The sequence below is a fragment of the Scatophagus argus genome, chromosome 5 (assembly GCF_020382885.2).
Source record: "Scatophagus argus isolate fScaArg1 chromosome 5, fScaArg1.pri, whole genome shotgun sequence".
NCBI lineage: Eukaryota > Metazoa > Chordata > Actinopteri > Scatophagidae > Scatophagus > Scatophagus argus.
The window spans coordinates 24395422-24422282 of NC_058497.1; the positions used below are offsets into that span (position 1 = coordinate 24395422).

Consider the following 26861-nt stretch of genomic DNA (forward strand, 5'->3'; position numbering starts at 1 on the left):
TAGTTTCATAAATTGCTTTTTTTTTTTAACTCTTGTTTTTGTTTTTTTACAGCACTCTTTGGATGTGAGCCAGACAGATATTACTGTCTAATTCTAACACAGAGACCAATGTGGTGATAACTAGATATTTACAATAGTTTTAATACTGGCAATATTTATTTTTTCTTTTTTTTCTTTACTTTGTTTATGAAATTTTCTGTTTTTCTTTGGTTGTTTGCTTTGATTAGATTTATTTTATTTGTGTTCTTGTTTTTTTTTCTGGATCTCCCCTCCTCTCTAACACACACACACAGACAGACAGACACACACACACACACACACACAAAGGCTGCAAAAGATGAATTTCAATTGGATGGGGGAGGATTTCACTGTGGGGGAGGCTAAGCAGAGGGAAAAAAGAAGGCAGGGAGCAGGTGTACAGGAGAAGGAATTGTGTGTGTGTGTGTGTGTGTGTCAAAGGGGATTCAGAACAGGATGAGGTACAAAAGGGGGCAGAAATATGAAAAAGAGGAGAGGAGAGACAGAAGAGGGGGAGGGGAGTGTGAGGTAATTTATGAGCTGAGGTTTAATCTCTTGACTCACACACACACACACACACACCTCCTAACCCATTTCCACACATGATTATCCCAACATAAAATCCAATGAATATTTGTGCGTGTGATGAAACAGAAAAGAGACTCAGACTGTGGATTTATGCCTCCTTTATGTCTCCTTTACATTTTGACCTCCGCTCATCATGATTGTATTTAGTTATGGTCTATAAAATGTCAGCAGATTGTGGAAAACGTCTGTCAGAGCTTCTCCGAGCCTGAGGTGACGTCTTCAAATGTCACCAGCAGTCCAATATTTAAAAAAAAATACTTATGATTAATCGATTATCAAAATGATTGGCAATTCATTTTCTGGCGATCGACTGATGAACTCAACTAATGCAGCTTTATTTGTCTTATTTCAGAGCATCAGGTTAACTGATTGGTTTATTGAATTTGTAAAATTGTCTTTGAATTTTTTTTAATTATTCTTATTATTATTTTAAAGGAACAGTTCACCCAATAATGAAAATTCAGTCATTATCTTCTCACTCCGACTGCAGATGCAAAGTTGAGAGAAGTTTTTTGTTCACAAAATGTTTCCGGACCTTCACAGCAAAACAGCTGCAGCATCCTGCCGCACAGCTGAAGCTGTAATAGCAAAAGAAGTAAAATAAATAAAATAAATGTAAAATGGCTCCATACAGTGACTTACACTGCGTGTACATGCATTCGAGCTTGCCCACCCGTTTCAGATGAGGTGTGCGCTGTACACTTTTAGTTTAGCAGCTACAGTGAAGATTTTGGCCTGAAAAGGGTGTGAATGACATCTTTTTAAAGTAATTTGGGATCTCTGTGTTTCTGAAGACTTGTATTATGACGCCACTTTTTATTTTCTAGTTGTTTATTCCTTTGTTCTCTGATAGTACAGTCAGCATTCCTTGAAGCGTTACTGCTTGCTGGGATTTAAACCTTAATTTTCACTTCATGCTTGCTGACACAACGGCTTAAGAAAAACACACATTCGTTCTTCTCGCCTAAATCTCATGTTATCAGAGCAGATGAACTGATTAGAATTTGGAGTATCTTTTGGCATAAATTTGCATAGTGATAAGGAGAAAGTGATTCACATGAAACTGATGGAGGCTTGAAGATTGTGAGTGTGTGTTAATACTTCGCAGGTGCTTTGTATAGACAGATTCACTGATTGAGGAGGTGGTTATCTTACTTAATGATCTTTTTATCATGACAGGTTGTGCTTAATAATGCATGGTGGTTATGGTGTGACATTTGGTGGCTTAAGTGGATTTATTTTCGATATGTACCTGAAGTTTTATACTCTGATGTGCCCTTGACTCTGCTCTGCATGTTCAACGGTTCACTAATTACACGTCATTATGACCTTTAATGATCTATTCTTTTTAAAACCCCTGTCCCTCCGCTCCCTCTGCAACCCCTGTCCACCCAGGAGGGCCAGCAGCTGATCCAGGAGAAGCCGGAGCTCAGCCAGGTGGTCCGGAAGAAGTTGGAGGAGATCAGGGAGTGCTGGCAGGATCTGGAGAGCACCACCCAGGCCAAAGCTCGCCAGCTCTTTGAGGCCAACAAGGCAGACCTGCTGGTGCAGAGCTATGAAAGCCTGGACCAGAGACTGGGCCAGCTGGAGGGTCAACTGGCCTACGTGGATCAGGGACAGGACCTCACCACTGTCAACAAGCAGCTGAAAAAACTGCAGGTATGCAGGATTTTAAAAACATTATTCACTCGGTTCTCGCGGACGTTTGACCCAAAATTCTGTGTCTCGAGTTTTCACTCATTCAGACTTGTGTTAGTGTTGGACAGTTCACATAATGATCTGACATTTTTAATTTTTATAAGTAAATAAAGCAAAATGACAAAAAGGTTCATACTTTTCTGTAAGTTTGTCAGCCAAAGCCAAATATTTTTCCAAGATAAACGTTGATATTTAAACATATAGGGAAGAAATTTAGGAGCGTGTTCTGTGATGGTGGTCGAAGTGCATCTTTTTCCGGTTTTGAAGGTGAGTGTGAAAGTGGTTTGTCGAGGTTTCGCCATGTCACTGCTGCAGTCTAACAAGCAGCCAGAGAGATAACAGCTGACTCTGTTTCCTGTAAGAGCTACTTTGGCCCTTACTGAGCCTGCTGTCTTTTCTGATTTTAGCTGCAGCTACAAGTTCATAATTAATCATCACCTCCCCAAACATTTGTTGCCAGATATTTGTGCAATATAAGACTAAAAATATAATTTAATTTATTAGAACTGTCCGTGTTCTCAGGTACAGGTGCAACATTTCTTTAGTTTTCTAAACTGTGACTGTAGCTCTTCGTCTTTACTTTACGTGTTGAGCTGTCTCAGAATGACTAACTGTTTACATTATCAGCACCACGCAGTGATGGCCTCATCTCATTAATATTTGACAAAACATCATGTTTGGAAATGACTAACAACAGCATTTCTCGCTGTGTGTCTGCAATGCTCTCCGTTCGGCTTTTCATCTCATTTCACTGAAGTCTTTTACTTTCACGCCAGCATTAATTTTTGATTTGTGCTTATGGTTTTATAAGCCCTCAGCGTTCGTGCCAACCCGATGAGTTTTCTTCAAGAGTTTCTTCCCAAGATCATCTTACAAATACTGATGATTGGAAGTGATTGATTGGTGTATTTTTGATTATGGTATATTTTATGTTATATGCTAGCACTGAATGTTAAATTCTGTAATAATTAAAGAATAAACACTGAGCAAACGGCTCATGCATTTATATTCTGGTCAGGCTGACTGGGGACAGTGAGAGATTACGAAATATAAGGAATCAGTTTTTAGAATATTTGATACCTCAGTGATTTGTCAAGGTAAAATCAAGGTTAATAACTAAATCTTATTGAACATTAAATCAAAACATTATCACCGTCATCTGCAACGCTAATGGCAGGTTGACTGTTCGGTCAGTTTTATTTGACTGTCAACAACAAATCTTGCATCAGAAGCTAAAAATGTGCAACCAATGATGTTAATCCCTCAATATAACCAGTAACTTAATACAATTAAGCATCCATTAGGTTTAATTTCATGGCAGTGTACAAGGTTCTTTCTTCTGTTCCTGTGATGTTGGGATGTAACTCTTCACTAGAGTCCTTACACAGCAAGCAGCAGGCCGATGTGTCCTGGGTTGACGCGTAGATTCATCCCTTCATTACTTCATCATTTCACCCGACATGTCTCGCTCTCCTCTCCCACAGCATGCCGCTTACAGCTTCCTTTAACAGGGCGCCATTAGCTCTGCTTTACCACATCATCCTAACTCCAAACCAAACTCCACTACCCAGCATCCATCCTGGCAAGGGGTACAGTAAACTTACACTACACCTCACGTCTGTCCATTTCCTTTCATCGTTCTGGGTTATTTTCAGTCTCATTTTTGCTTCCTTGTCCATCTTTTATTAACTGATGACATTTCTTTGAACTGAACACAGGAGGTTAAAAACATCTTTATTGATACTTTCGGTACTTCTTTTTCCAGGCATTGCAAGCAGCCAGTTAGAAATAAAATATTTTGTTTGTATTTTGTGTTTTTCCTTCATTTTTTTTTTTGGATACTTTATGTTAAACTTTGTATTTAACCTAAATATATACCTGTATAATAACAGTTGTCTGGTAAGTTAAGCATTTGTCTTCTAAAAATAGCATTAAGCATGTTATTAAAAACTTCACATTCCTCCCATGACATGTTTCTTATCCCACCACTCAATTTATTCTCTCCCCCTCACGTTCCTCCATCCTGCACTCCTAATCACCTCCTGATCCTAAACACATCCTCTTTTCCTTTGTCTACTCCCCCTTCCCCCTTTGCTCCTCGTCCTCCTCCTCCTCCTTTCCCCCCCAGACCATGGAGACCCAGATGGAGGAGTGGTACAAGGAGGTGGGGCAGCTCCAGGTGCAGGTGGCCACCATCCCGCAGCAGACGCAGATCAAGGAGACTGTTGCCGAGCGTCAGGCCGTCGTGGAGGCCAGGATGGTGCGTCTGATCGAGCCGCTGAAAGAGAGACGACGCATCCTGCTGGCGTCCAAAGAAGTTCACCAAGTCGGACGAGACCTGGAGGATGAGATTGTGAGTTTGACTGTTGTTGGCCAACACACATACACACTCTCACTTTAATGGAAGCAGGTAAAGTGGCTTTCTTCATGTTTTATGTTAGATTTATTGTTGTCACTCATATTTTCACAGTAACTTGTCATGTTTAGACACACACAAGCGCACAATACCCGAGGTGTAGATAAGCACAAACACGCATGTATTGATGTACAAATTCACTGCCGTGTGGCATATTGTTGTGGTTGTAGTTGTGGATCCAGGAGCGCCTCCCGATGGCCATGTGTCAGGAGCACGGCTCCACTCTGCAGGCAGTCCAACAGCTCATGAAGAAGAATCAGGTCAGAAATACCCAGTCAGGGTTGGTCCCACCTGTGGATGCTCTGCCGCCACCCTAATTTCAACTCACCATCTTTTCTCCTTCAACATGTTATTAACATTGTTCTGTTTCAGACATTATAAAAAAAAGAAAAAAAAAACACAACCCCTCCACTTTCCTTATTTTGCCTTCTGTCTCTCCTCCAGACGCTTCAGAGGGAGCTGCAGGGCCACAGGAGCAGGATCGAGGATGTCCTGGAGAGGGCGGGGATCATCGCATCCATACGCAGCCCTGAGGCAGACTGTGTCAGGGCTGGCCAAGACCAGCTGGCCCAGCTGTGGGGTCTGCTCTGGGCCGAGACCGAGAGGAGGCAGCTGGTCCTAGACGCCATGTACCAGGCCCAGCAGTATTACTTTGATACGGCCGAGGTGGAAGCCTGGCTGAGCGAGCAGGAGCTGCACATGATGAACGAGGAGAAGGGGAAGGTGTGTGTGAGATTGTCTGAAAGTCTGTGACCATGAGGGAATCATTTCCTCTGCCCTGCGTATTTGTCTTTGTTTTGTTGGATCCTAATCTGAGATCTAATCTGACCTGTGTGCATGTATTATGTTTTAAGTGAAACTCTTCCTTGTGTGTGTGTCATATCCTCCCCCCACCACCAGGACGAGCCGAGCACACTGCAGCTCCTGAAGAAACACTTGGTCCTCGAGCAGACAATTGAGGACTACGCCGAGACCATCGGCCTGCTGTCACAGCAGTGTCGACAGCTGCTGGAGATGGGACATCCAGACTGGTGAGCAAGGAAACGCACACCGAGATTTTCTGTCACCACAGACTAAATTTCTTATTTTTCTCCAAAGTCAACCGTTTGTTCCAGTTCTTGTTCAGTTCACCCGGTTGGTTATTTCTGTTGAGGACTAATGTGGAGACTCGACGCTGTCTCACACAGTCAACAAGCCAAGCGGGCCTTGTTACTCTTAATTCAAATTAAAGATGAAAGAGATGAACAGGTACAACTGCAGTGCACAGATTAAGTTTTGGATTAAAACTAATAAAACTGATTGAAAGATCAGGCAGATGCTGCACAGACTGAAACTTGAAAATAAGACTCTACGCTTCGCCTGGCACATTATCTTCTCTCTCCACAGCGAGCAGATCAGCAAGCGTCAGTCGCAGATCGATCGTCTGTACGTGTCCCTGAAGGACCTGGTGGAGGAGAGGAAGAGCCGCCTGGAGCAGCAGTACTGGCTCTACCAGCTCAACAGGGAGGTGGATGAGCTGGAGCAGTGGATCGCTCAGAGGGAGGTGGTCGCCAGCTCGCCCGAACTGGGCCAAGACTTTGAGCATGTCACTGTAAGTGTGTCAGCAGGTGGATGAATAACAAATTTAAGATGTTAACATGCTTTTCACATGTTAAAATAAAAAAAACAGCACAAATCTCAAGTCAAGTTACGGCAGCTAATAAACCTGCTTCTTCACGCTCTGTGAATACTTAAAGCGTATGGAGAAGAATAGATGTTCATTCAGCAACAATATAAATCATTTCCTTATTTTTCCCTCACTTACCTCCTGCCAGGTGCTGCAGGAGAAGTTTACAGAGTTTGCGTCAGAGACAGGCAGTGTCGGGCAGGAGCGAGTGACAGCCGTCAACCAAATGGTGGACGAGCTCATCGACTACGGCCACTCAGAGGCCGCCACCATCGCCGAATGGAAGGACGGCGTGAACGAGGCCTGGGCCGACCTGCTGGAGCTCATGGAGACCCGGGCGCAGATGCTCGCTGCCTCGCATCAGCTTCACAAGTTCTTCTCTGACTGCAGAGAGGTAACATACAGCTGAGGCACAAGTCACACAAATTCACATGTATAATATAGATCATTAATTCAGTATTATAGTTCATTATTTTTTAAAGGATGAGTGATCTAAACTGATTTTGACCACGTTTAACGTCTTCATGTGTCTTTTAGTGTTTACTGGTAGAAGACACCAAAGTAAGGACAGTGTTCAGTGTTTCTGCACTACAGAATGTATTATTCAGTTTGTATGATGACGATATGTAACATGACAAGACAGATTTATGTGTGTTCCTTAAGCCACAGTGGAGTGTATACTTGCAGAGCAGCAGTTCAACTAAAATGAGTCAGTTTGGCTGACAAAACACACAGACATTACTTAAAAATCCAGACTTGTCACACTTTTAGTGTTCACAACGTGGAACACTTCTGTCCTGCTTCGTGTTCTCGTTTTCAGGTTTTGGCCCAGATTGAGGACAAACATCGAAGGCTGCCGGAAGTTCGGGCTCGGCAGTGCAGCACTGCAAACACCAGCACCCTGCAGAGACTCCTGCACAGCTTTGAACAGGACATACAGCTGCTGGTCACGCAAGTACAGTAACACACAAAAAAAGCTAAATTACCCACTTCTCTATTCACTGATTTGAGACTCACACAGGGAAGAATCACAAAGACTTGTGTCAGTGAAGATCACCCTGTAAAGGCCCACAGTACTGGTGTTAATTTAGCTGCCACATTCATACAGAAATGAGGTGCAGGTGATCATTTTGAATCAATAATGTTTACTGTTATTTCTTTCATGTCTCTTCATACAAAATGGACTAAATTGACTGTCTGCTCCGGTATTCTACTTTCTTTTGTTGTGTTTTGATCTGCTTCACAGTTTATATTATTTATACAGTTTATATTACAGCCACGGTTGTAACTTCGATGTGATTCATTTGGTTTCATTATGTTAAATCTGTAAATCACCATAGCAAATACACTGTCTTACCATGCATTTAAATTTGCTTTATCTTGTCTCTCTGTCGTGCACCTGGGAAACAGAAACAGTTGTACATTTTATTGAAGAACAATGCAAAATCACAGCTGCTCTGTGCCAAGTCCTGCAGAGCTCGTGCCATTTGGCCTGTTTGACGCATTAAACACAGCTGTGTTCAGTGCGTCATTCCTCTTTCCGTTTTTAACTTCTGTTTCTTCCTTATTGAGCTCGTTTTCCTAAAATCCGCCCTCCCACCTTGCCAGGTGCGTCAGCTGCAGGAGAGCGCGGCCCAGCTGAGGACGGTGTACGCCGGCGAGAAGGCCGAAGCCATCGCGTGCCGAGAGCATGAAGTGATGCAGTCCTGGAAAGAGCTGCTGACGTACTGTGAGGAGTGTCGCGTCCAGATTACCACCGAGACGGACAAGCTGAAGTTCTTCGGCATGGTCCGAGATCAGATCATGTGGATGGAGTCTATCATCTGTCAGATAGGGACCGGAGAGAAGCCAAGGTACACTGAGTCTATGGCGGTATGGTGTAAAGAATGTACAGATTTTTTAATAGAGTTTGAGTCTCAGCACAATGGATGTTTTACACCAATTAAGATTTAACTTTTTTGACCGTGTTGTGTGGTGGTGACTCTCAGTTTGCATCAGTCTCCTGATCAAAATTAGGTTGCCAGATTATTATGAAGTGCAATTACAAGTATGCCAATAAATAGCCAGTTGTCCAAAAGAGCCAGCTTTTTGTCAGTCACTGTGGCCACCGCCCACCTCACCACCAACTCTGGAACTCACGCCCTCCGGACATCCACAGCATTGACTCTCTCCCTCAGTTCAAATCCAGACTCAAAACTCGCCTCTTTAAAATAACTTACTCCCTCTACCCACATCGTCCCATTTTTACGCTGTGTGTTGCTCTGATCTGTTTTCTTTGCATTTGTTTTATCTTTGTAAAGTGTCCTTGAGTTTTGAGAAAGGCGCTTACAAACAGAATGTATTATTATTATTAATAATATTAATATTCTGTATAAGAGTACCAAAATCTGTTTTTAGCAGAGAACGACTAGTCTTTCTGTAATCCAGTGTAATTTGGGATCTGAGCTGAGCTGGTCCCTGTTTTCTTTCTTAATTCGCAAAAATAATAGAATACTTCTTCAACTGGAAATAGTCAACTTCAAATGAACTCTTTTGATGATTTGAGATCAATGATGATTAATCAAAAAGGCATTTTAGAGGTCTCGGTTTGGTGCGGTGTGGTTTAGAAGATACAGCGTGGCATCCAGTAGTGTTAAAACTTCTGTGGCTCCCGCAGGGACGTGTCCTCAGTCGAGGTGCTGATGAATTATCACCAGAGTCTGAAGAGCGAAGTGGAGGCTCGCAGCCGGAGCACAATGGAGTGTATCGAGATGGGCAAGACCCTGCTGGCTGCCAGAAACCCAGCAGCTGAAGAGGTGAGATCAGAAACTGAAGTCTACAAAGGAAGTGAGATTAGTGCAGCGACAATATTATGAATTGAATGGTATTATTTTTAAGCCACAGCTCCCATGGGCTTTTACACATATTGTGAAAATGTATTTTATAAACTCTAGCATTGCTAGCTATCAGCTAAACTGCTATGACTTTGACTTTCAGCCAGTTGACGGCAATTCTTCATCAGGACTGACAGGAAATAATGCAACACAGTGTAATGCAGCAGCCAAGTCACATATGAGTCAGGAAAAAAAAGCATAAAAAGTTGAACTAAGACTAAAAACTAACTCTTAATAACTTAATATATACATATATATATATATATATATATTCTAATATTTTTCTGATGTTTAACACCAGTTGTGACTCTTACCTCTGTGGTGCTGTTTTTCTGTTGTTACTGCTTTTTATTCTCAGATCAAGGAGAAGCTGGACAAGGTGGTTGCTAAGCAACATGAGCTGTCTGAGAAGTGGGACAAGCACTGGGAAGTCCTACAGCAATGTGAGTACACACACAGAGGCCTGCAATCTGTCATAAATATAGACAGATACACACACACACACACGCAGAAGCACATTTTGATGTTAAACGAAAAGGCAAAGAACTGAGAGAAGTTCCTTACTTTTTCAGCATTATTTTTTGTTTCTCTTCCTCTCAGTGTTGGAGGTTCACCAGTTTGCCCAGGAAGCAGTGGTGGCGGAGGCGTGGCTGAGCGCTCAGGAGCCGTTCCTCAGCAGCAATGAGTTGGGCGGGAGTGTGGACGAGGTGGAGCAGCTGATTCGTCGACATGAAGCCTTCCGCAAAGCCGCCGCCACGTGGGAAGAGCGATTCAGCTCACTGCGGCGACTCACGACGGTAGAATCATCATCATATAAATACTAGATAGTTACTGGCTAAAAACTGAAGGAGAAATATGGTTCCATAAGATATTTGGTATCATTCACTCACCTTGAGTTTAATTATAAAGTTCTGTTTTCTCTCGGCAGGTAGAAAAATTGAAAGCAGAGCAAAGTAAACTACCCCCGACCCCTCTGCTGGGTCGTAAAGTCTTCCTGGACCCCCAAGATGCCTCACCCAGTCAATCCATACTACCGCGCCTCCCAATCACCCCCGTCACAAGACAGACCATCTATGAACAGAATGAAGCCAGCTCCCCTCCCTCGCCTTCACCTGCCACGCCTACGCCCTCTCCTTCGTCTGTGGCTCGTCGGCTGGGGTCGACAGTCGCTAACTACACCCCTGTGATGAACGGCTCCAGCTATCGTCACACGCTGGAGGCGCGGCACGGCGGCGTAGTGGGTGTGGCTGCAGGCCTAGTCCAGCCTTCACCTTCCTCGATCGCCTCAGTTGCCACGGCGGCCATGCTAGTCTCAGCCAACCAGGCGCGAGAGAGCGCCAGCACAATGAAGGACCAAACCGCAAAAGCAATGAGTCACCTCCAGCCAGTACAGGCGGCGAGGGCGCTGGAGGTAAAATCGTCTCCTTATCTACGGCAACCCAAAATCAAACACATGGACGACGCGGTGACGCCGCTGATCGTGGCCAGCCGGCTGGAGAAAGTGAGGGAGAGGGGGAGGGAGAGGGAGATGATGATGGGAGAGATAGGGACGGAGAGAGCGGAGGTGGCCGTGATGGCCGAGGTGGTGCTCCAGGAGCCGAGCCGGGAGCGCCTGCACAGCGAGCCCACCAGAGGGCCACGGGGGTCCAGGACTGACCCGTTAGGCCACGCCGAGCCCCAGGTCCAGACCCACACTCACCACCGGGATCACAAGATAGAGAGGCAGCTGTCCAGCGAGCAGCTGATCCAGGCACGCAGGGACGAGCTGCCTCAGGAGGTTTGGAGGGAACAGGCTGAGAGGCGGGAGAGGCGGACGCTGGAGAGGCAAACGTCCAGTGAGCAGGAGGGCCACGGGAGCCATGAGGGCCGGCGGAGAGAGAGGGACCGACACCGGCTGGAGAGACAGGAATCCAGCGAGCACGACACAGGGAAGGAGCACTCAGACAGGCGCTCAGGAGGAGGGTGAGACATCTATGACTGTACTACTGAGCAGCCTTCTAGGTCTAATGTGTTGTGTAGCACATGCAGTGATGGTGTCATTTTAACAAGCGGACAGGAGCAGCTTGTACAGCATATGAAAGAGTGTTTGTTTGAAGATAGTTTTGAATACTTTGTAGTTGCAATTTAGTGTATATGCCTGCTGAACATGAATGCTGGGTAGTACAGATAGATAATGTTGCAGGAAACGAATTTTAAAAAATCGTAGCTGATATTTTTATCTAAAAATGTGAGCTTTAATGTGATTCTCTAATTTTTATTTTTTGCACAGAGATAAGAGATCCACCCTGGCAGAAATTGTAGAGCAGCTGCAAGAAAGAGAAGCAGCACAGGTCTGGAGATTTGTATGGTGTACATTTCATTCAAATATAGTAGACAATATGCTAGACACTCACAGTGTTTGTTTTGTTGTATATTCAGTGAAAAAGTTCCGACTTCTGACATGAGACTGCAGCGTCTTCTCACACATGAAGAACAGTTGTTGTCTTTACAGGCAGTGAGCCTGAAGAACTGGCTGTGTAGCCAGAGAAAACTGTGATGTAACATAACTAACATTAAATGTGAGCTGGATAACACTGGTCGATAAGTCTGAGTTAGAGTGATGCTGATTACCTGTGAGCAAGAATCACAGGGAGAACACACACATGCATGTGTTTTTTTAGATAATGAAAACACACATCACAAGAAGCCAGAAGATTACAGACTTGGAGATTATTACTTGCACCACATCCCTTACTGACTGCACCATTTCTCACCACCGTCAGGCCCGTGGTGAGGTGCCCCGGCTGCCAAATGGGTTGCCAGAGAAGTCTTCCCGTCCCGACCGACCTCGAGCTCGGGACAGACCCAAACCACGGCGCCGACCACGACCCAAAGAGGCAGGAGAGACGACTACGCGGCGGTCCAGATCCGCTCCGGCCCAGAGCAGCCCGGCTGTGCCCCAGCCGCCAACGCACACCGCACACCACGAGGGCTTCCTTTTCCGCAAGCTGGACATCGAGAGTCTGAAGAAGAGCACCAATAGGTGGGTGTTCAGGGTCAAAATGATGAGTATAACATCTGGACTAACAGATGAAAGAAGTCAGAGAGAAGGAGGATGGACACTGGCGTCATGAGTATCAGACTTTAGATTAAGAAGAAAATGTGATGTGGTATTTGGCAGAAGTAATTCTTACAGTTTAAATTGATACTCCAGTAAGATGAATTTAAATCTTCTGAGAGCAGGGTGGTGGTGGTGGTGGTGTTGTCCAGTAAGTTTACATCCCACCTCTTGTTGTTAAGCTTTCTGCACTTTACTGTTTATTGTTGCAAACCCTATTTTTCATGGGCTGAAGTCAAGTAAAACTAACTGCCAGAGTTTCCACTGTCCGTTTCTCATGACATCGCTGCCCGCCCTCCTCCCTCATTTACCGATTCAATGATGTTGAGAGGGGCATGACTTTAGCATGCTAAGCTAACCAGCTCACACACTGCGCTGACACTGTGTCTGACATGCTGACCAGCCGCATGACTGTCCACCGGCACAGATCACAATGCCTCGGGGGTTTACCCAGCGCGTGGGTCCAGTGCTGTATGTCTTTAGAGATGTACACACATTAAGATTTACACGTTTAGATTGATGTAATGATGATATTTACCCATCAAGGTAGAGTTCTGATGTAGACATAAGGGGTATTTTGTCGATTTCTCTGCACAAATGGAAATTTCTGCTGTGAAGAAGTTGTTTCTCATTCGTAGCACTGCCTTCAGTCTCCAATGCAAAGTGCTGCTTGCTTCCAAAACACACATCTGTTTGAAACCAAATTCATCTATGCTGAACAATAACCCTGTCAGTCATCCATTATGTTAGCTTATTAAGTGACACTCCTAGTTTGTAAACTTGTGGTTGTTAATTTTGCATCAATAAAGCAGTTACAACGCAGTACTCGAAACATTACGAAACATGTCCTGTTTATAGTGGCACCAGGAGGAGACACTACATTATTCTCATATCAGGCTCAGAATTTGATGTACGTCACCTCTGATCATCAGGATCAGAATGTGAATCACATGAAGCAAAACAGAAACCCACAGGAACCCGACTGCATGCGGAAACATTGTGCATGACGCTTACGATGCCTCCTGGTCTAACATGAGCCCACAGAGTAAAGCACAACTCAAAAGGTTGGCTGGCTAACAGACTGACTGGCTGGCTGATGAACGCCTTGGGAATGGAGGTTAGACACACACACACACAAACACACTACCTGGCCTCTGCAGATGACTGCCCTGCTTCCTCCAGAGAGACACCAGTGGCTCTCTCTGCACTGCCCTCTTGTGGCTGGGCTGACCACGCACAGCTAAAAGCTCATCTCCTTCCAGCTATGGATGAGTCTCGCTCACCTGCCCACTCACGGCAATGGATGAATGTCTCGTATGTACATGCCTTGTTATGTACATGGCAAGGTAAAGCATAATCCTGAATGGCTTAACTCTGGACGAGTATGAATCTCCAAGCAGGTCCTCGTTTGGCTTATCGTACGCTCTCTTTTTGATTTATGCTCAGATTTGATTGGAGGAGACCTTTTCCTCCAGCCACTACTGAGAAAGAGAGGGTACAGTTAGTCTGTGAGGGAGGACTGAGATTCAACCTGTTAACGTAGCTACATGACCAGGCACTGAGGATGTTTATGTGCACATTAATATTCTGGTATTATTCAGGATTACCACGTGCTCCTTATCACAGGATACGGTGGATGTGAATGGCGTCTACTTTATATGACCCTGATGGCCTGAATGACAGTAACAGGCTGCCTAACGTGCTATAAAATCTGTAAGTCAGTAGTTTAACGTTAAAGTTTCGCATCTCTTGTGGCCTGCTCAGTTTCTAATCAAGGATTTATTTTATTCACTCTTTCTGACAGCTGAAACAAGACTCATCAGAGCTTTCCACCATAGGAGGCTGAAAGTGCAAGAAAAAGACATTTTTTAGTCAAACTACTATTGCCAAAATCAAAAATATTTGGTTTTTATATTTAAATTATGTTGCGTCTTTTGTCGAGTATAATCAGAACTGGCGTTTCACAGTGTTAAACCCACATTCATTTACGTCCTCGTCCTTATTATAATGAAGACCATATTTTTCCATCAGGGTCACTTTTTCACCTTTAAAGTTTGTCGTTACAGACGGTAGTGCTCGTGTTAGCAGCGTAGACACCTCTGTTCTCTTCACGGGACGTTAAGCTGCTCTGAATAATACCTGCACTGCGGTGTAAGCTGTTAATGGGAATGCAGTGTGCATGTAAACACACTCACAGAGGGAAGAGGAGCATGACTGTGACTTTACGTTGTGCTGGTGCCAAAATGCCATTTAACCAAACTCTCCCTGTTGTCTCCCCTCTTCCTCAATGCTGCCGGCTGCTCCCCTCGCCTCCTCCAAGGTAAGTCATATGTAAGCCAGAGACACCCAGACTGTACGTAGCCTTCCTCCCCATCACTCCATCCCCCACCTCCTCCGTCCGTGCGTTCGTCTGTGTTTGTTCAGCAGTGTGTTTCCTCCTCCCTTGTTGGCGCCGGTCCATCTCGCCTACCTACCTACCTGTCTGCTCTGGTCAGGTGAGTGAGGTGTCAGCTTAGCGAGAGCAACTCTGCAGCCTTTCTTGACTCCTGCTATCTCCCCCTCCCAACCTCCACCCCCTCTCCACCTCCCTTGTACTCCTCCCCTCCACCTTTCCCGCCACTCTCCCTCCCCTCACCTCCCGCCTTCCCACACCACAGCAGGTCATGGGTCAACCTGTACTGCGTCCTGAACAAAGGGGAGATTGGTTTCTACAAGGATGCCAAGAACACCACCGCGTCCTACAACAACGAGCCTCTGCTCAACCTGTCCCACTGCCACTGCGACGTCACCAACGGCTACAAGAAGAAGAAGAACGTCTTCACGCTCAAGTGAGGATCTGCACTCCTTTTGTGGTCTCTGTTGACAGTTGAACCTGTACAATACTGTCACGGAGGCCAGCGGCGTCAGGGTGGTTTTTTGTACTTCAGTCTCTTTCAAACTCAACGCTGACTTAGCGATGTTTGAGCGCTACTTGAATCAAGTCGGATGGGAAATGAAAACTGGTTTGTCTCCATCACCTGTGAGCACTGCAGAGTCATTTGACACGCGAGGGAACGCCCGTTGTGCCCTTTCCCACCTAACCAGATGTTAGCGGGTTTTTGTCCAGTGTAAAAGGAGTATTTCATGTTGTTTTTGCTTCCCTCGTGTCAGATTGTGCTTCAGTCACGTATCAGTAGTCGGTCTGTTTGCTTTTATACCACAAACGAACCACACCGGAGTCCATGGACTGAAACTCGTCCTCAGTTTGATCGTTTCGGTCTGCATCAGGTTTCATTTTTGTTTTGACATCAACTCAGATAATTTAATTTTGACTTCTTTTTCAAATCTGTTTCTTTTGAGTCCTGTTTGAGCACACGTATTTCATCTGAAGTTATCCACCAGACATGTTTTGCACTGCAATGTTTCTAAGTTTAGTTTCTCTCCGCTTATTGCAGAACGAAGGACGGAAGCGAGTTTTTGTTTCATGCAAAAGATGAGGTGAGACATTTCTGTGTTTCGGTTTACATCTGGAAATAGCTTTATTTTATTCATCACATAAGATATGCAGCACTCATGTGGGTGACATAAACATTAAATGACCAATCAGCTGACATCTCTGATCTCTTTCCCCTCGCAGGAAGACCTCAAAGCGTGGGTGAACAACATCACCGCAAGTATTACGGAGCACGAGGAGATTGCCAAATGGGGCCAGCCCCAACCAACTACCTCATCCACCGACGAGGGCACACGCCGCGACGGCAGCAAGGCGGACAACAGGTCAGAGCGAGGCGGCGAGCGCTCGGACCGGGCCGAGCGGGTCGAACGGGCGGAAAGAGAAAAGGAGAAAGAGAGGGAGCGAGAGAAGGAGAGAGGTGAACGGTCGGAGAGGTCGGATCGAGGCGGGAAGTCAGACGCAAAACGTTCGGAAAAGTCCGGTAAGAAAAAGTGACCGGGATGACGGATTGGTCGGGATTAAAGCATATGAACGGAAGGGAGGCAGGGCTGTAGACTGGTAGTGAACGCCCCCCACCTCCTTCTCTCCGCCTCCAACGCCGTCGACAAAACGGTCGTATTTGGATGGAAAGTGACACACAGGACAGAAGGACTGACCCAGGCTAACTCACAGGACAGACAGGACGGATTTGGAGCAGGAGACGTCTTTCTTTCTCCCCCTCTTTCTCTCTCGCTCGCTCTCTTCTTCTGTGTCTCCGTGAGAACACACAGACTGACTGCGCCCCTGGTGGCCGTTTGAGAGAACTGCACAGAGAGTGTCGTGCTGCTAAACCCTCCCCCCGGGCAGCGTCAACGCGAGAGAGAGAGGGGACGTCATGTTAACTCAAAGGCTGTTACTGGTTGCTGATAGTGTGATAAAGCGTAGCTCATTCTGTTCCACGTTTGTTTTTTCTATGAGATGAGCTGTATCTGTATGTATTCCTCATCTGTCTGTCCTATCTACTGTATCTATCTGTCTGTCTGTAAGTCGAGGACATCTTACATTATGTCTTAATACTCCTCGGAAAATGAAAGAGAATGAAATTATGCCAAAACATTTTACAGACAAACAAACCTTTTTGTTTACTCTTCTCTCCCCTTTATCCAATCTGTCTCGAGGTCCGGCCACGAAAGCATGTGGGATTGAAACCGCATTCATGCAAACCCGCCATGTATGAATCAGCACTGACGAACAGCTACAGCGGTGAGCTGGTTTTAGGAAGGTGATGATTTAAGACAAGAGAAGAGTAGATGAACCGCCGGGATTATGAACTTCAGATAACCAAGAAGTCAGTTTTCTTTAGATTTTCTTACATTAAATCTGTCCAGCAAGTTCAAATGGAGCAGCTCCCCTTTGTTTATACCGGGGTTATTTACCATTAAAGGTTTTCTTCTGAAGATTTGTGTGTGTGGCTCACCAGGTGTTTCACCTGTGACGTGAAGACTAGAGGACAGCAGGGTCACTGCAGCCACTTGGGCTCCCAGTGTGTACAGTTCTTGGATCAGTGATCAGAGAGATAAAACTTGAGTTAATCTGAAGGCAGGTTCCCAGGGGCCTCATTTGTTAAAGAAGTCTAATTTCACATTAATCAATGTTTAAGAAGACAGCTCGAACAGCAAAAGATGACAGCGTTGATATTTTTGGTAGCCGTAGAGGCTGAGCTTTACGTTTTGAAATTCATTGTAACCTTCTGATTTTAGCATCAGCATCAGTTTGGGATAAATGACGTGTTTGGCTTTGGCCATAAGCACAAAATCTGGCTTGTTTTTAATGAATGAGGCCCTCGGGCTGAAAACTGGCCTCATCTACTCTTTTATTCTCTTACAACATCAAAACACTCTTTGGATATTCTCTTTGATTTATTCGCACAGATCTGTTGCATCCTTTTTTATATACAGAATTCAAAATATCTGTGTGTGTGTGTGTTTGGGTGAGTGTGTGTGTGTGTGCTGCTGCTGCTCTCCGCTCCCAGGGTCTCCATAGCTCTCAGGTTATTTTTGTTAGTATGTGCTTACTGTACTGTGTGCTTCATGTGTTCATGTGTTCATCCTCTCAGACACCACCTCAGTCTTCCAGACACGTTCGATCCACAACACACACACACACACACACACACACACAATACAAGTCAGCAGGTTTAAAACGTGTAAGCAGACTGTCCAGGTCAACATCCCATCAGCAGAGTTAAACAGGAACGAATGAATTCAAGGTGAATTAGGTGGCACAGCGTGGAGAGAAACAGGAAGCTAAACTGTCTGTAAGCTGTGAGATTGCATGTTTTGCTTGGAGAGAAATAACTCATCACGAGAAGCTCGTCTTTGCGTCGGCATCCACACGTTAGTGTTTTATGTTTTACTTCCTGTAAACTCACCACAAAGCCATAAACCACAGAGAGACAAAGACAACAGAAAAAAGGGAAAACGAGAATCGTCAAAGTCTGAAGTCTACGTTTCTGTCGTGGTAGAAGCACGCTGATCAGGTTTGGGTCAGATGGCGTTTAAAATCCTTTTTAAAAGTCCTCTCGCATTAGAATATTGTTTCAGTATCAGTGCTACTTGTTTACTGCACACTTCTGGTGTTTCTGATACTTTCAGTCCAGCTGATATTATTTCAGCAGATACGTGTGTTACTGCATACTTATGTGTACATGTATGTAATTCACTGCACTCATATCTGCTCTTTAAAGGTCCTTTGCTCTCTCTCTTTATTGGCTCTCTGTCAGCACAGGTGGACAACTTGTTTCCAGACCACCTGTCAAATTTCCTCAACCACATTTGGTTAAATCAGTACCGTCACCGTTAGATATGTGTGTGTATGTTTATGTATGCACAGTTAAAGCTCGATTCCACCAGGCTATACATATATATCAGAATAATAATGAGTGACCTCTAACCAGGTATGACCATGTGAGACTACTGGTGGTGTTTGAAGCAGTGCAGAGACAGAACCAGCACTGGGCTGTGCCCGGTGGGGTCAGGCCATAACAGCAAGAGCCACATACTTTTAACAAGAACCCAGCCCCATTCAGACACCATCACCCACTGCGGCCCAGGTGCCAGTTTTCTTTTCCTGACAGGAAATGAACCCACACTGCTGTGTCTCTGATTGGCTCAGTTTGCCTTTGTTGGTTGGGTTGGTTAGGTTTAGGCATGAGGACTGATGATTGGTTAGGGTTAAGGCAAGCGTATCAGGGTAAGCCAATCAGAGCAGAGTGGGGGCGGGTCATTTCATCACCACTGTAGGAAAAAAACAAAGGAAGGTTCCCGAGCAAAGCTCAGGGGAGCAGGTGATCTGTGAGGCAGGTGGGGAAGCTCACCAGATGAACAAAACCAGCAGATACTCTTCATCCTTTCCTCTTACAAAAACAGAAATGGTTTGAAAACACTTCTGTGGAAGTATAATTCTCATCTTTGCATTGCTTCATTGTTGGAATTTGTTCATTACTGCCCCCTGTGGCTGGAGGGCTAACAACACCCACTGGTGCTTGATGGTTGGTGACCCAACAGCCACGAGGGGCAGCGCTGAGCCAGTTCCACGCTGGAAAACAAACTTTGACAGGCATCACAAATGTGAGATTTTTGTTTTATCAGACTTATTTTCAAATGGGGCCTTTTGGTTTTGCCACAGAAGAAAGTGGATGAGGGAGTCTTGTCTGCGCATTTCCACTGCTAATAAAACGTCATCTGCGCATGACTCATAAGCCACGTTTGTTTGCTTTGTCTCTCGTTCTCCTGCTGCCAAATGCAGACATGATGAGGAGCATTTCTGACATTTCCCCAAAGATCTTTTAATAATTAAAACTGGGTGACTAAACATGATTTCAGTTGGACTTTAAACATTAGAGTTTACATCTTTCTCTATGAGCAGGTCATTTCCACGGCTCTCGTGAGTCCCATTCAGAATTTATGTTTTCAGAAGTTTTCATTTGTCAGATTAATCACGTTCTCTGTTTGTTAAAAGTGTAATATTGAAGTTATGACAGTATTATTATGTCTGTTTGTTTGTTTAGGTTGTACTTTGTTCAGGATTTCAGGATTTTAACTTCTGTCCTGACCCGTTCGGTCCGGTCACGTTTTCAGGACTTTCTTTAATCCTGTTTAATTTCAACACACTTTATGCATCTGAATTAGGTGTGAATGCCAGATCAATGCAATCATTTACATGCATGTTGGACACAACAAACGAGTCAAAAGAGGTGAAATGACACGGTTCAGTCCTCTGCTGTCGGGTCCTGAGTCTGACGGACTGACACACCCAGAGTGCGTTTTCTGAACCATTTTACAGCCGAGACACTGACACGCGTGCAAGTACGTGTTCACGTCACGACAGACTGAAGTGTTCACGTCAGTGGTTCGGCTGAGCTCGTGGAACCCTGCCTGTCTGTGTGCGTCTGTGCTGTTCTGTTCACATCAACCTCAGTCTGTCGGCCGAGATGAAATGACGAATAAAATACCTTTTGGTTTATCATTAATGTATTTAATGTCAGTGTTTTCTTTCCTCGCTGGACATTAATGCAGATCAGAAGATAATTAATAATTACACTAAACCGGAAATATTAAATTTAGAGACTTTAATCTGGAGGTGAAAATCTTGAAGATCTTGAAGATTTAGCTTGATATTTTCTTTCTTTGTTCTAAAAAGTGAATATCTTTTGGTTTTTGAAAGAGGCTCCATGAAAGTGTGATGGGGATTGTTGAACCTTTAATTTTTAGTTTTGTGGTGTGAAAACATTGTGTTAAAATGTTTTATAGCCACAAAAGCACTTTGTTAGTGTCAGGAAAAGATCATATTTTGACTTTAAATACCTACAAACTTAACGCACATGTGGTTTGCTAACTGGCCTGGGATTTTCATGCTCATCATTTGCCCGTCAAAATGGCCGCTGCTCCTGTCTAAATATAAATAGGATTCTTTTTTAAATTTAGCATTTGGGCCAGTCAGTTTAACCACACATTAATAAGAATGTGCGCAGTTCATTCAGAATTACTGAAAAAATGTTTAGAGTGTTTTAAATCTCTAAATGTACCAGTTTTCTTACAAAATGATCCCATAAACATGAAATTTAGTTCATTATCAGTTTCCTATGGAGCAGTTTTATCAGTGGTCACCGCTGACACTGGATACTGGGAGTCGTATGTGGACTAAATGCTCTGAACACTTTAGGAGTCTCTGCCTTTGTGTTTCCAGACGTGGGAGAGATTCACTCACAAACACAAATGTTGATGAAGCTGCATAAACACAAAATGGAACCTGTTAACAGGTGGACTTGAAGCCATTTTGGCCACCATATTGTTCCACAGTGTTACAGTTAATGAGGCTCCGTATGTGTTTCTGCAGGAAAATGTGCAGCCTTGCAAACTTCAGAAGTGCCATTTAAAGCAAGATTAACTGGACACCTTAACTTGATTATTTTCATCATCTTTTGTCTTGAGATAATTTTAACAAACTCAAAATATGTCCAGATAATCTCAACAAATTATTTGAAGTGTTTCATCTTTCACGCTAGTGTGATTCAGTTTTACATTCATGCATAACTTCTGACGTCAGCTTTCCCCTGAATGCACCTTCCTGCAGGAGACACACTCAGCCTTCACGTGCTTCCTGCAGATTCAAACAAGCAGGAAACCGTTCTGACATTAGCTAACGTAGTGCTGACGAGTGAATGCTGAACAGTTTCTCTCCACCCAGGACTCCAGAGCACCACTGCCTGTCTGCCCTCAGACTGTCTGTCTCTCTGTCTGCGGGACTAAAGCAGCCTAATGTACAAATGTATTGGCTCTGAGGTATTGACTGTATAAACAAATAAGAAAAGTTTGTCTGTGGTGACTCTGGGAAAACTGCCACTTGTCCATGCTGAAGAGACATGCTTGATTTGTCCCATAAGCCAAATGAGTGCACACCTCCTGCACACAAACACATTAGGACAAAGAGGTTGCATGAATGATAAAGTCCCTATTATGGCACTGCTGTGCATGTCTTCAAGTCCCATCCCTCCACTATGCAATCACTGTAACATACCGACACAAACACTGAAATGAGTGAATGAATGATCTTATAATGTATAGAAATGATCAAAACTGACATGCAAATCACTGGCTCTGTACAGTCATCTCTTTGATTTGATCAATACAGATTGTGATATTAAAAGATAATGTTTGTGTGTGTCATTTTTGAGAAGCAGATCACAGGGAGTTGCTGGAGGTCTTTCGTGTCCTCCAGGGATCCCTAAAAGTTGGCATTGAGTGTAAAAGGTCTGTTACTTGAAATACCACATCCAACCTCCCGATGGCCCTTAAAGGCCCACATCAGCTCCCAGTGCAAGACAAGTAATACTAGTAGTACTTTAATAAGAAAGTCAGTTCCACTAAACCTCTTGTATATTGCTTTAAAACATTTCAGTATGCGATGATTAGGCTTTCACTTAGCTGTAATGCCACCAAAAGTAGGATATACTGTTTCTTGTTTGGAATTATCAGCGCCTATTGAATTCAATGCGGTCGTTCGAATTTTTATTTTGAAATGTGACGTTGCACCGGAAGCGGATGTGGAAGGCGGAATGTTTTCAGAAACGCACAGGCTGCCATGTAGGACTTTGTGAACGTTACATTACACGGAAGAACGATTGTTGTTGTGGTTCATTCCCTCTCATTCTGATTAAAGTTACTATTTAAGATTAAAATGTGATAGAAATGGCGGACGCAGCGGGATAAGATCTGAATTTGACTGAAGGAAAATGGAGGCGAGGTTCCGTAGCGAAGTGGCGTCAATCGTGGAAGTCGCCATTCAGACGATTGTGTCCGTTTTCAGGGATGTCTGGGCGAAAGAGGCGCCAAACATAGAGTGGGAGGAGGCGAAGTTCAGCGAAATTCAGGAGATAGAGAAGTGTCTGGTGGTCCAGATCCACAAAGTGTTCACGGAGTTCTCCTCGGAGCTGTTTGAGGAGAATGAGGCTCTGCGGGCCAGAGTGGAGCAGCTGGAGGATGTGCTGCAGAGGAAAGCCGGGCAGCTGGAGCAGGAGCTGGAGGCCAGAGTGGGTCAGCTGGGCAGAGAGATGGAGCAGCTGGAGAAGGAGCTGAAGAGCATCAGTGAGGGCAGCAACAACACGCAGGGAGGCCCGGCCCACATCCTGCCGCAGGACGGCCCAGTTACAGGTGAGGAGCAGTCATCGATCAACCGATCGGTCAGTCTGATGACCACACCAAGACTGTCTGATTGAGAGTTAAAGCGTCAACGTTAGGATTGAAAGCTCGAGAAAGTCTTGAAGTTTACCTTTAAGTGTCCAGATGGCGATGTTTTCAATAGGGGACTAACAGTTGATTCGGTTCCAGTGTCAGTTGTGGATTAATGTGTGTTAATTTTTCAATCTACAATCTGTATGGATATTTGAGAGGAATTTTTGCTTTTTGTTGTACAGTATATGCAAGATATCTTCAGATACAATGAGTAAAATGTCACTCTGTTCTTTGTGTGCCAGTTCACTCATTTCTACATGAATAAATCTTTCACTTAATGAACCTGCCCTTCTTGTAATAAACATGTAAGACTGCTCTGATGGTGAAAATGAATCATTGAAATGAGGCTGATGTGACATTTTGTCTCTCTGTGTCTTGGAAACAACACAGGAGCAGCGGTGTTGTCTGGTTCTGCTGTGCCCCAGGTTACCGAGAAGGAATCCACGTCCAGCCCGCCGCCTTCAGCGGGATCTACTGAAACTGTTCCCAGTTCATCTGATGTGTCTGCGACCGTCCCTAAACCTGCCATCGCCCCGATGGTGTTTGTCGGCAGAGTCAGCTCCGCTCCCACCGTGCTGTTTGTGGGTGCCAGCGAACTCGTCACCCAGGCCCCCACGCCATCGTCGACTGAAACGACGGGAGTAGCGCAGCTTATCGTGAAACCAGCAGCGCTGCCGAGGTCTGTGCCTCAAGACGCCCCCAGTCCAAACTCGGTCAGTGGCGTGAGCTCGGTGCAGGAACGGGATGAGCATCTTTGTTATTTTAGGTGTAACCCTGTAGATTTGTCTGGAAACAACACGGTCATAAATATCTTGAACCTGCACTATTCTCAGTGTCCCTTTGCACCTGTCAGTGTTTTTGTGTACGTGTCTGCAACAGTCACAGATTCAGGAGCATTTTAGTGATCAAACTGAGCCAAAAACTATTCTCAAATGGTGTCGTGATTTTACGTAAATAGGAAATGAAATATGGAGGAAACCTTTCACTGTTGGGCTGCTGAACTTCTTAAGGTTAAAATCTAACTATTTGCTTTTGCATCCCAGAGGTCTGCTGAACAGCCACCATCTGCTGGAACGAGGAGAAACAGGAGAGGAACTTCTACAGCTGAAGAAGGTGTGATCAGATTTCAGTCACTTCTTACCTGATGTGATCATTATAGTTAAGTTTGAAAAAGAAACTGAACAAGCAGAGGACACATCGCTCTTAAAAGGGGAACTATCAACATAAAATCCAGTGATAATAGACTGACATTGTGCGATCCTTCCCTTCGCCTGCAGGTTCTGCTGACAACAGCGCTGGAGAGAAAAGCATCACGTCTGGCGGAGTGCAGGGGGAAAGGCTTAAAAAGAAGGAGGCGCAGGCGGTGAAACGGTTCTCCTGTGAGCAGTGCGACGTCAGTTTTCATTGGAAAAGTGAAATGAAGAAACACATGAAGGTCCACAAGAAGCCTTTTCCTTGTGCGCAGTGTGGCAGGAGCTTCCTTGAAAAGAAGTCTCTGGAAAATCACCTTTTACGTCATCAGACGAGCAAAGCCCCCTTGCCCTTCCCCTGCCCTCGGTGTAAACGATCGTACCGCAAAGAGCTGTCGCTTCAGAATCACCTCAAGCGTCACCAGCGGTCCAAACCACCAAAGCCGTTCACCTGCGATCAGTGCGGGAAGACATTCAGAATTAAACAGTCGCTGGAAAACCACCTCTTGCGCCACGAGAAGCGGAAGCAGACGCTGAAGTGCCAGCTTTGTGACAAGACCTTCAAGACGTCGGTGCAGCTGAAAAGTCACATGGCCGTGCACTCGGAAGAAAGGCCGTTCAGCTGTGCGACATGTGGGAAGGAGTTCAAGAGTAAAGACACCCTGCGCTTCCATCAGAAGGTTCACACCAACACCAGAAAATACAAGTGCACCATGTGCGACGAGACTTTCAAATATGCCCACTCCCTGACCGTGCATAAGAGGAAACACACGGGCATCACTCCGTTCATATGCACCGTGTGCAACAGGTCGTACAGGACGGGCACTGCTCTGAAGAGGCACAGCGTGGTCCACACCGGGGAGAAACCGTTCACCTGTCACATCTGTGGAGCGAGGTTCAGCCTGAATAACAACCTCAAGAGGCACATTCGAATTCACACCGGAGAGAAGCCGTTCACCTGCCAGGAGTGTGGCAAGAGCTTCTCCGACAACACCAAGCTCAAGTCACACATGCTCATCCACGGCGCCAGAAAGCCTTTCATGTGCGATCTGTGTGGGAAGACCTTCCTCTTCAACTGCAGGCTGCTGATACACCAGAGGTACGTGCATGCCGACAGGAGCGAGGAAACAGACGGCGCACAAAGATCTTTAGAGAGCGGCAGGCGGAGCAAGTCTTTGGTTAAGCCGTTCAGTTGCAAAATTTGTCTGAAAGGTTTCAGCTCCGCGGGTTCTCTCAAGCTTCATGAAAAGGGCCACAGCGAGCACAAGGAGTTCAACTGCAGCCTATGTGGGAAGTCTTTCCATAACAAGTACTCTTTCAGCTATCATCAGAGGAGCCATTCGGGGGAGAAGCCGTTTGTCTGTGACGTGTGCGGGAAGAGATTTTTCCACGCCGGCAGCCTGAAGCAGCACGAGCGGATTCACACTGGTGAAAAACCATACAAATGCGACCAGTGCGGCAAGGCCTTCAGAACGGACGGAAACTTCTACAGGCACTTACGGATCCACACGGGCGAGAAGCCATTCGAATGTTTGTACTGTAACAGGAAGTTCCACCAGTCCAATCAGCTCAAGTCCCACATGCAGATCCACACGGGGCAGAAGCTCTACTCGTGCCAGCAGTGCGGCCGCGGCTTCTCTGATTCAAGGCAGCTCAAGAAGCACAGCTGTGACGGCTCGTAGGCGACGCGACGCCGCGGCGACGCTCAGCTGATCAACAAAGAGGTGAACTCAGGTCAGTTTAGTGAATGAGTGACACAGCAGTTTGTTGTATTCAGGGAAACAAAATTTCTTGTTTGTGGTTCGGTGCCTTTGAACTGATACAGTTTGCTCAGTTAACATACTGGTTTAAAAATTCATCCATTGTAGTTTTGAAAATATGGTCAGCTGTTGCAGTCATTGAAAAAGAATACAAACTGTTTGGCTGTGATAGCTTCACTGTGGCAAAGGGGGGTTTATTTTCTTCATATTATAAACTTATAGCTTTTGTTTTGGCTGTTAATCAGTTCACACTTTGGGGCTGTGGTAACACATTTGTTATTATTCTTGATTTATTAGAGTTAAGGGAGTAATTAAGACAGTAACTGAACGTAGTCACAGTTCTGCGCCCTTTATTCACCGAAGAGGTTAGCAGCGATGTTGGTGGCATTTAGTCTATTTTTTTTCTTTTCTTTTTTTTTTAAAAAAAAAATAATGTATTTACCTTAGCTTTTGAAATAATTGAAAACACAGATGCTACTGTTTACCTTTTAAAAATCCCAAAGTTTCCAACAGTGTCAAATGCAGAGAAGATGCCAGCTTCATGTTTTGAAGGTATCCTGACAATAACTCATGTTTGACTTCATTAGCTGAGGTGATATTAAAGTGAAGATTTAGTTAATTTTAGTTATTTTTAAAATTTTGTTTTTACAACTGCTTTGTATTAATTTATGTTTTGGGCATTCATAATTCCTCAACAGAATGCCATTAAGATGTAATTATTTTCAAGTAAAAATTGAAATTGTAAAATGCCTCTCTAATGTATAGTTCTGTGTACTATGGGCACTGTGTATATATTTTTGTTTGTATTGCAATTAAAGAATATTTTCAATTGGAGGAACTTTAAGAGCTTT

At 44.8% G+C, this 26861-nt stretch overlaps 2 protein-coding genes and 1 long non-coding RNA gene across 10 annotated transcripts in view; 2 read left to right on the forward strand and 1 right to left on the reverse strand.

Annotated features, from left to right (window-relative positions):
- Positions 1–16889, forward strand: part of LOC124059691 (spectrin beta chain, non-erythrocytic 4-like) — a 59237-nt gene extending 42348 nt beyond the window's left edge. For 3 of the 8 annotated variants that reach the window (XM_046389930.1, XM_046389935.1, XM_046389936.1), the window contains 18 exons: positions 2002–2265; positions 4433–4657; positions 4891–4980; positions 5165–5443; positions 5621–5751; positions 6107–6311; positions 6535–6780; positions 7207–7341; positions 7995–8239; positions 9043–9181; positions 9618–9702; positions 9860–10056; positions 10188–11221; positions 11529–11589; positions 12022–12281; positions 15014–15184; positions 15791–15833; positions 15973–16889. In XM_046389930.1, coding sequence (XP_046245886.1) covers positions 2002–2265; positions 4433–4657; positions 4891–4980; positions 5165–5443; positions 5621–5751; positions 6107–6311; positions 6535–6780; positions 7207–7341; positions 7995–8239; positions 9043–9181; positions 9618–9702; positions 9860–10056; positions 10188–11221; positions 11529–11589; positions 12022–12281; positions 15014–15184; positions 15791–15833; positions 15973–16284 — 4122 coding nt within the window. In that variant the 3' untranslated portion in view covers positions 16285–16889. Of the gene's footprint in view, positions 1–2001; positions 2266–4432; positions 4658–4890; positions 4981–5164; positions 5444–5620; positions 5752–6106; positions 6312–6534; positions 6781–7206; positions 7342–7994; positions 8240–9042; positions 9182–9617; positions 9703–9859; positions 10057–10187; positions 11222–11528; positions 11590–12021; positions 12282–13214; positions 14924–15013; positions 15185–15790; positions 15834–15972 lie in introns of those variants that run through there. The other 5 variants (XM_046389931.1, XR_006843415.1, XM_046389932.1 and 2 more) reach the window with 5 other exon arrangements.
- LOC124059701 lies at positions 8080–9723 on the reverse strand. Its single transcript, XR_006843416.1, has 3 exons — positions 9574–9723; positions 9026–9201; positions 8080–8209 (listed from the first exon to the last, which is right to left on the reverse strand). It is a non-coding gene; the product is annotated as an uncharacterized LOC124059701 (long non-coding RNA).
- Positions 16890–22364: 5475 nt separating the features above from the next.
- LOC124059693 (oocyte zinc finger protein XlCOF6-like) lies at positions 22365–26844 on the forward strand. The gene is made up of 4 exons (XM_046389937.1): positions 22365–22979; positions 23451–23773; positions 24104–24173; positions 24338–26844. Exons 1-4 carry the CDS (start codon positions 22562–22564, stop codon positions 25930–25932), a joined length of 2406 nt encoding a protein of 801 aa, XP_046245893.1. The 5' UTR covers positions 22365–22561; the 3' UTR covers positions 25933–26844.
- Positions 26845–26861: the final 17 nt, after the last annotated feature.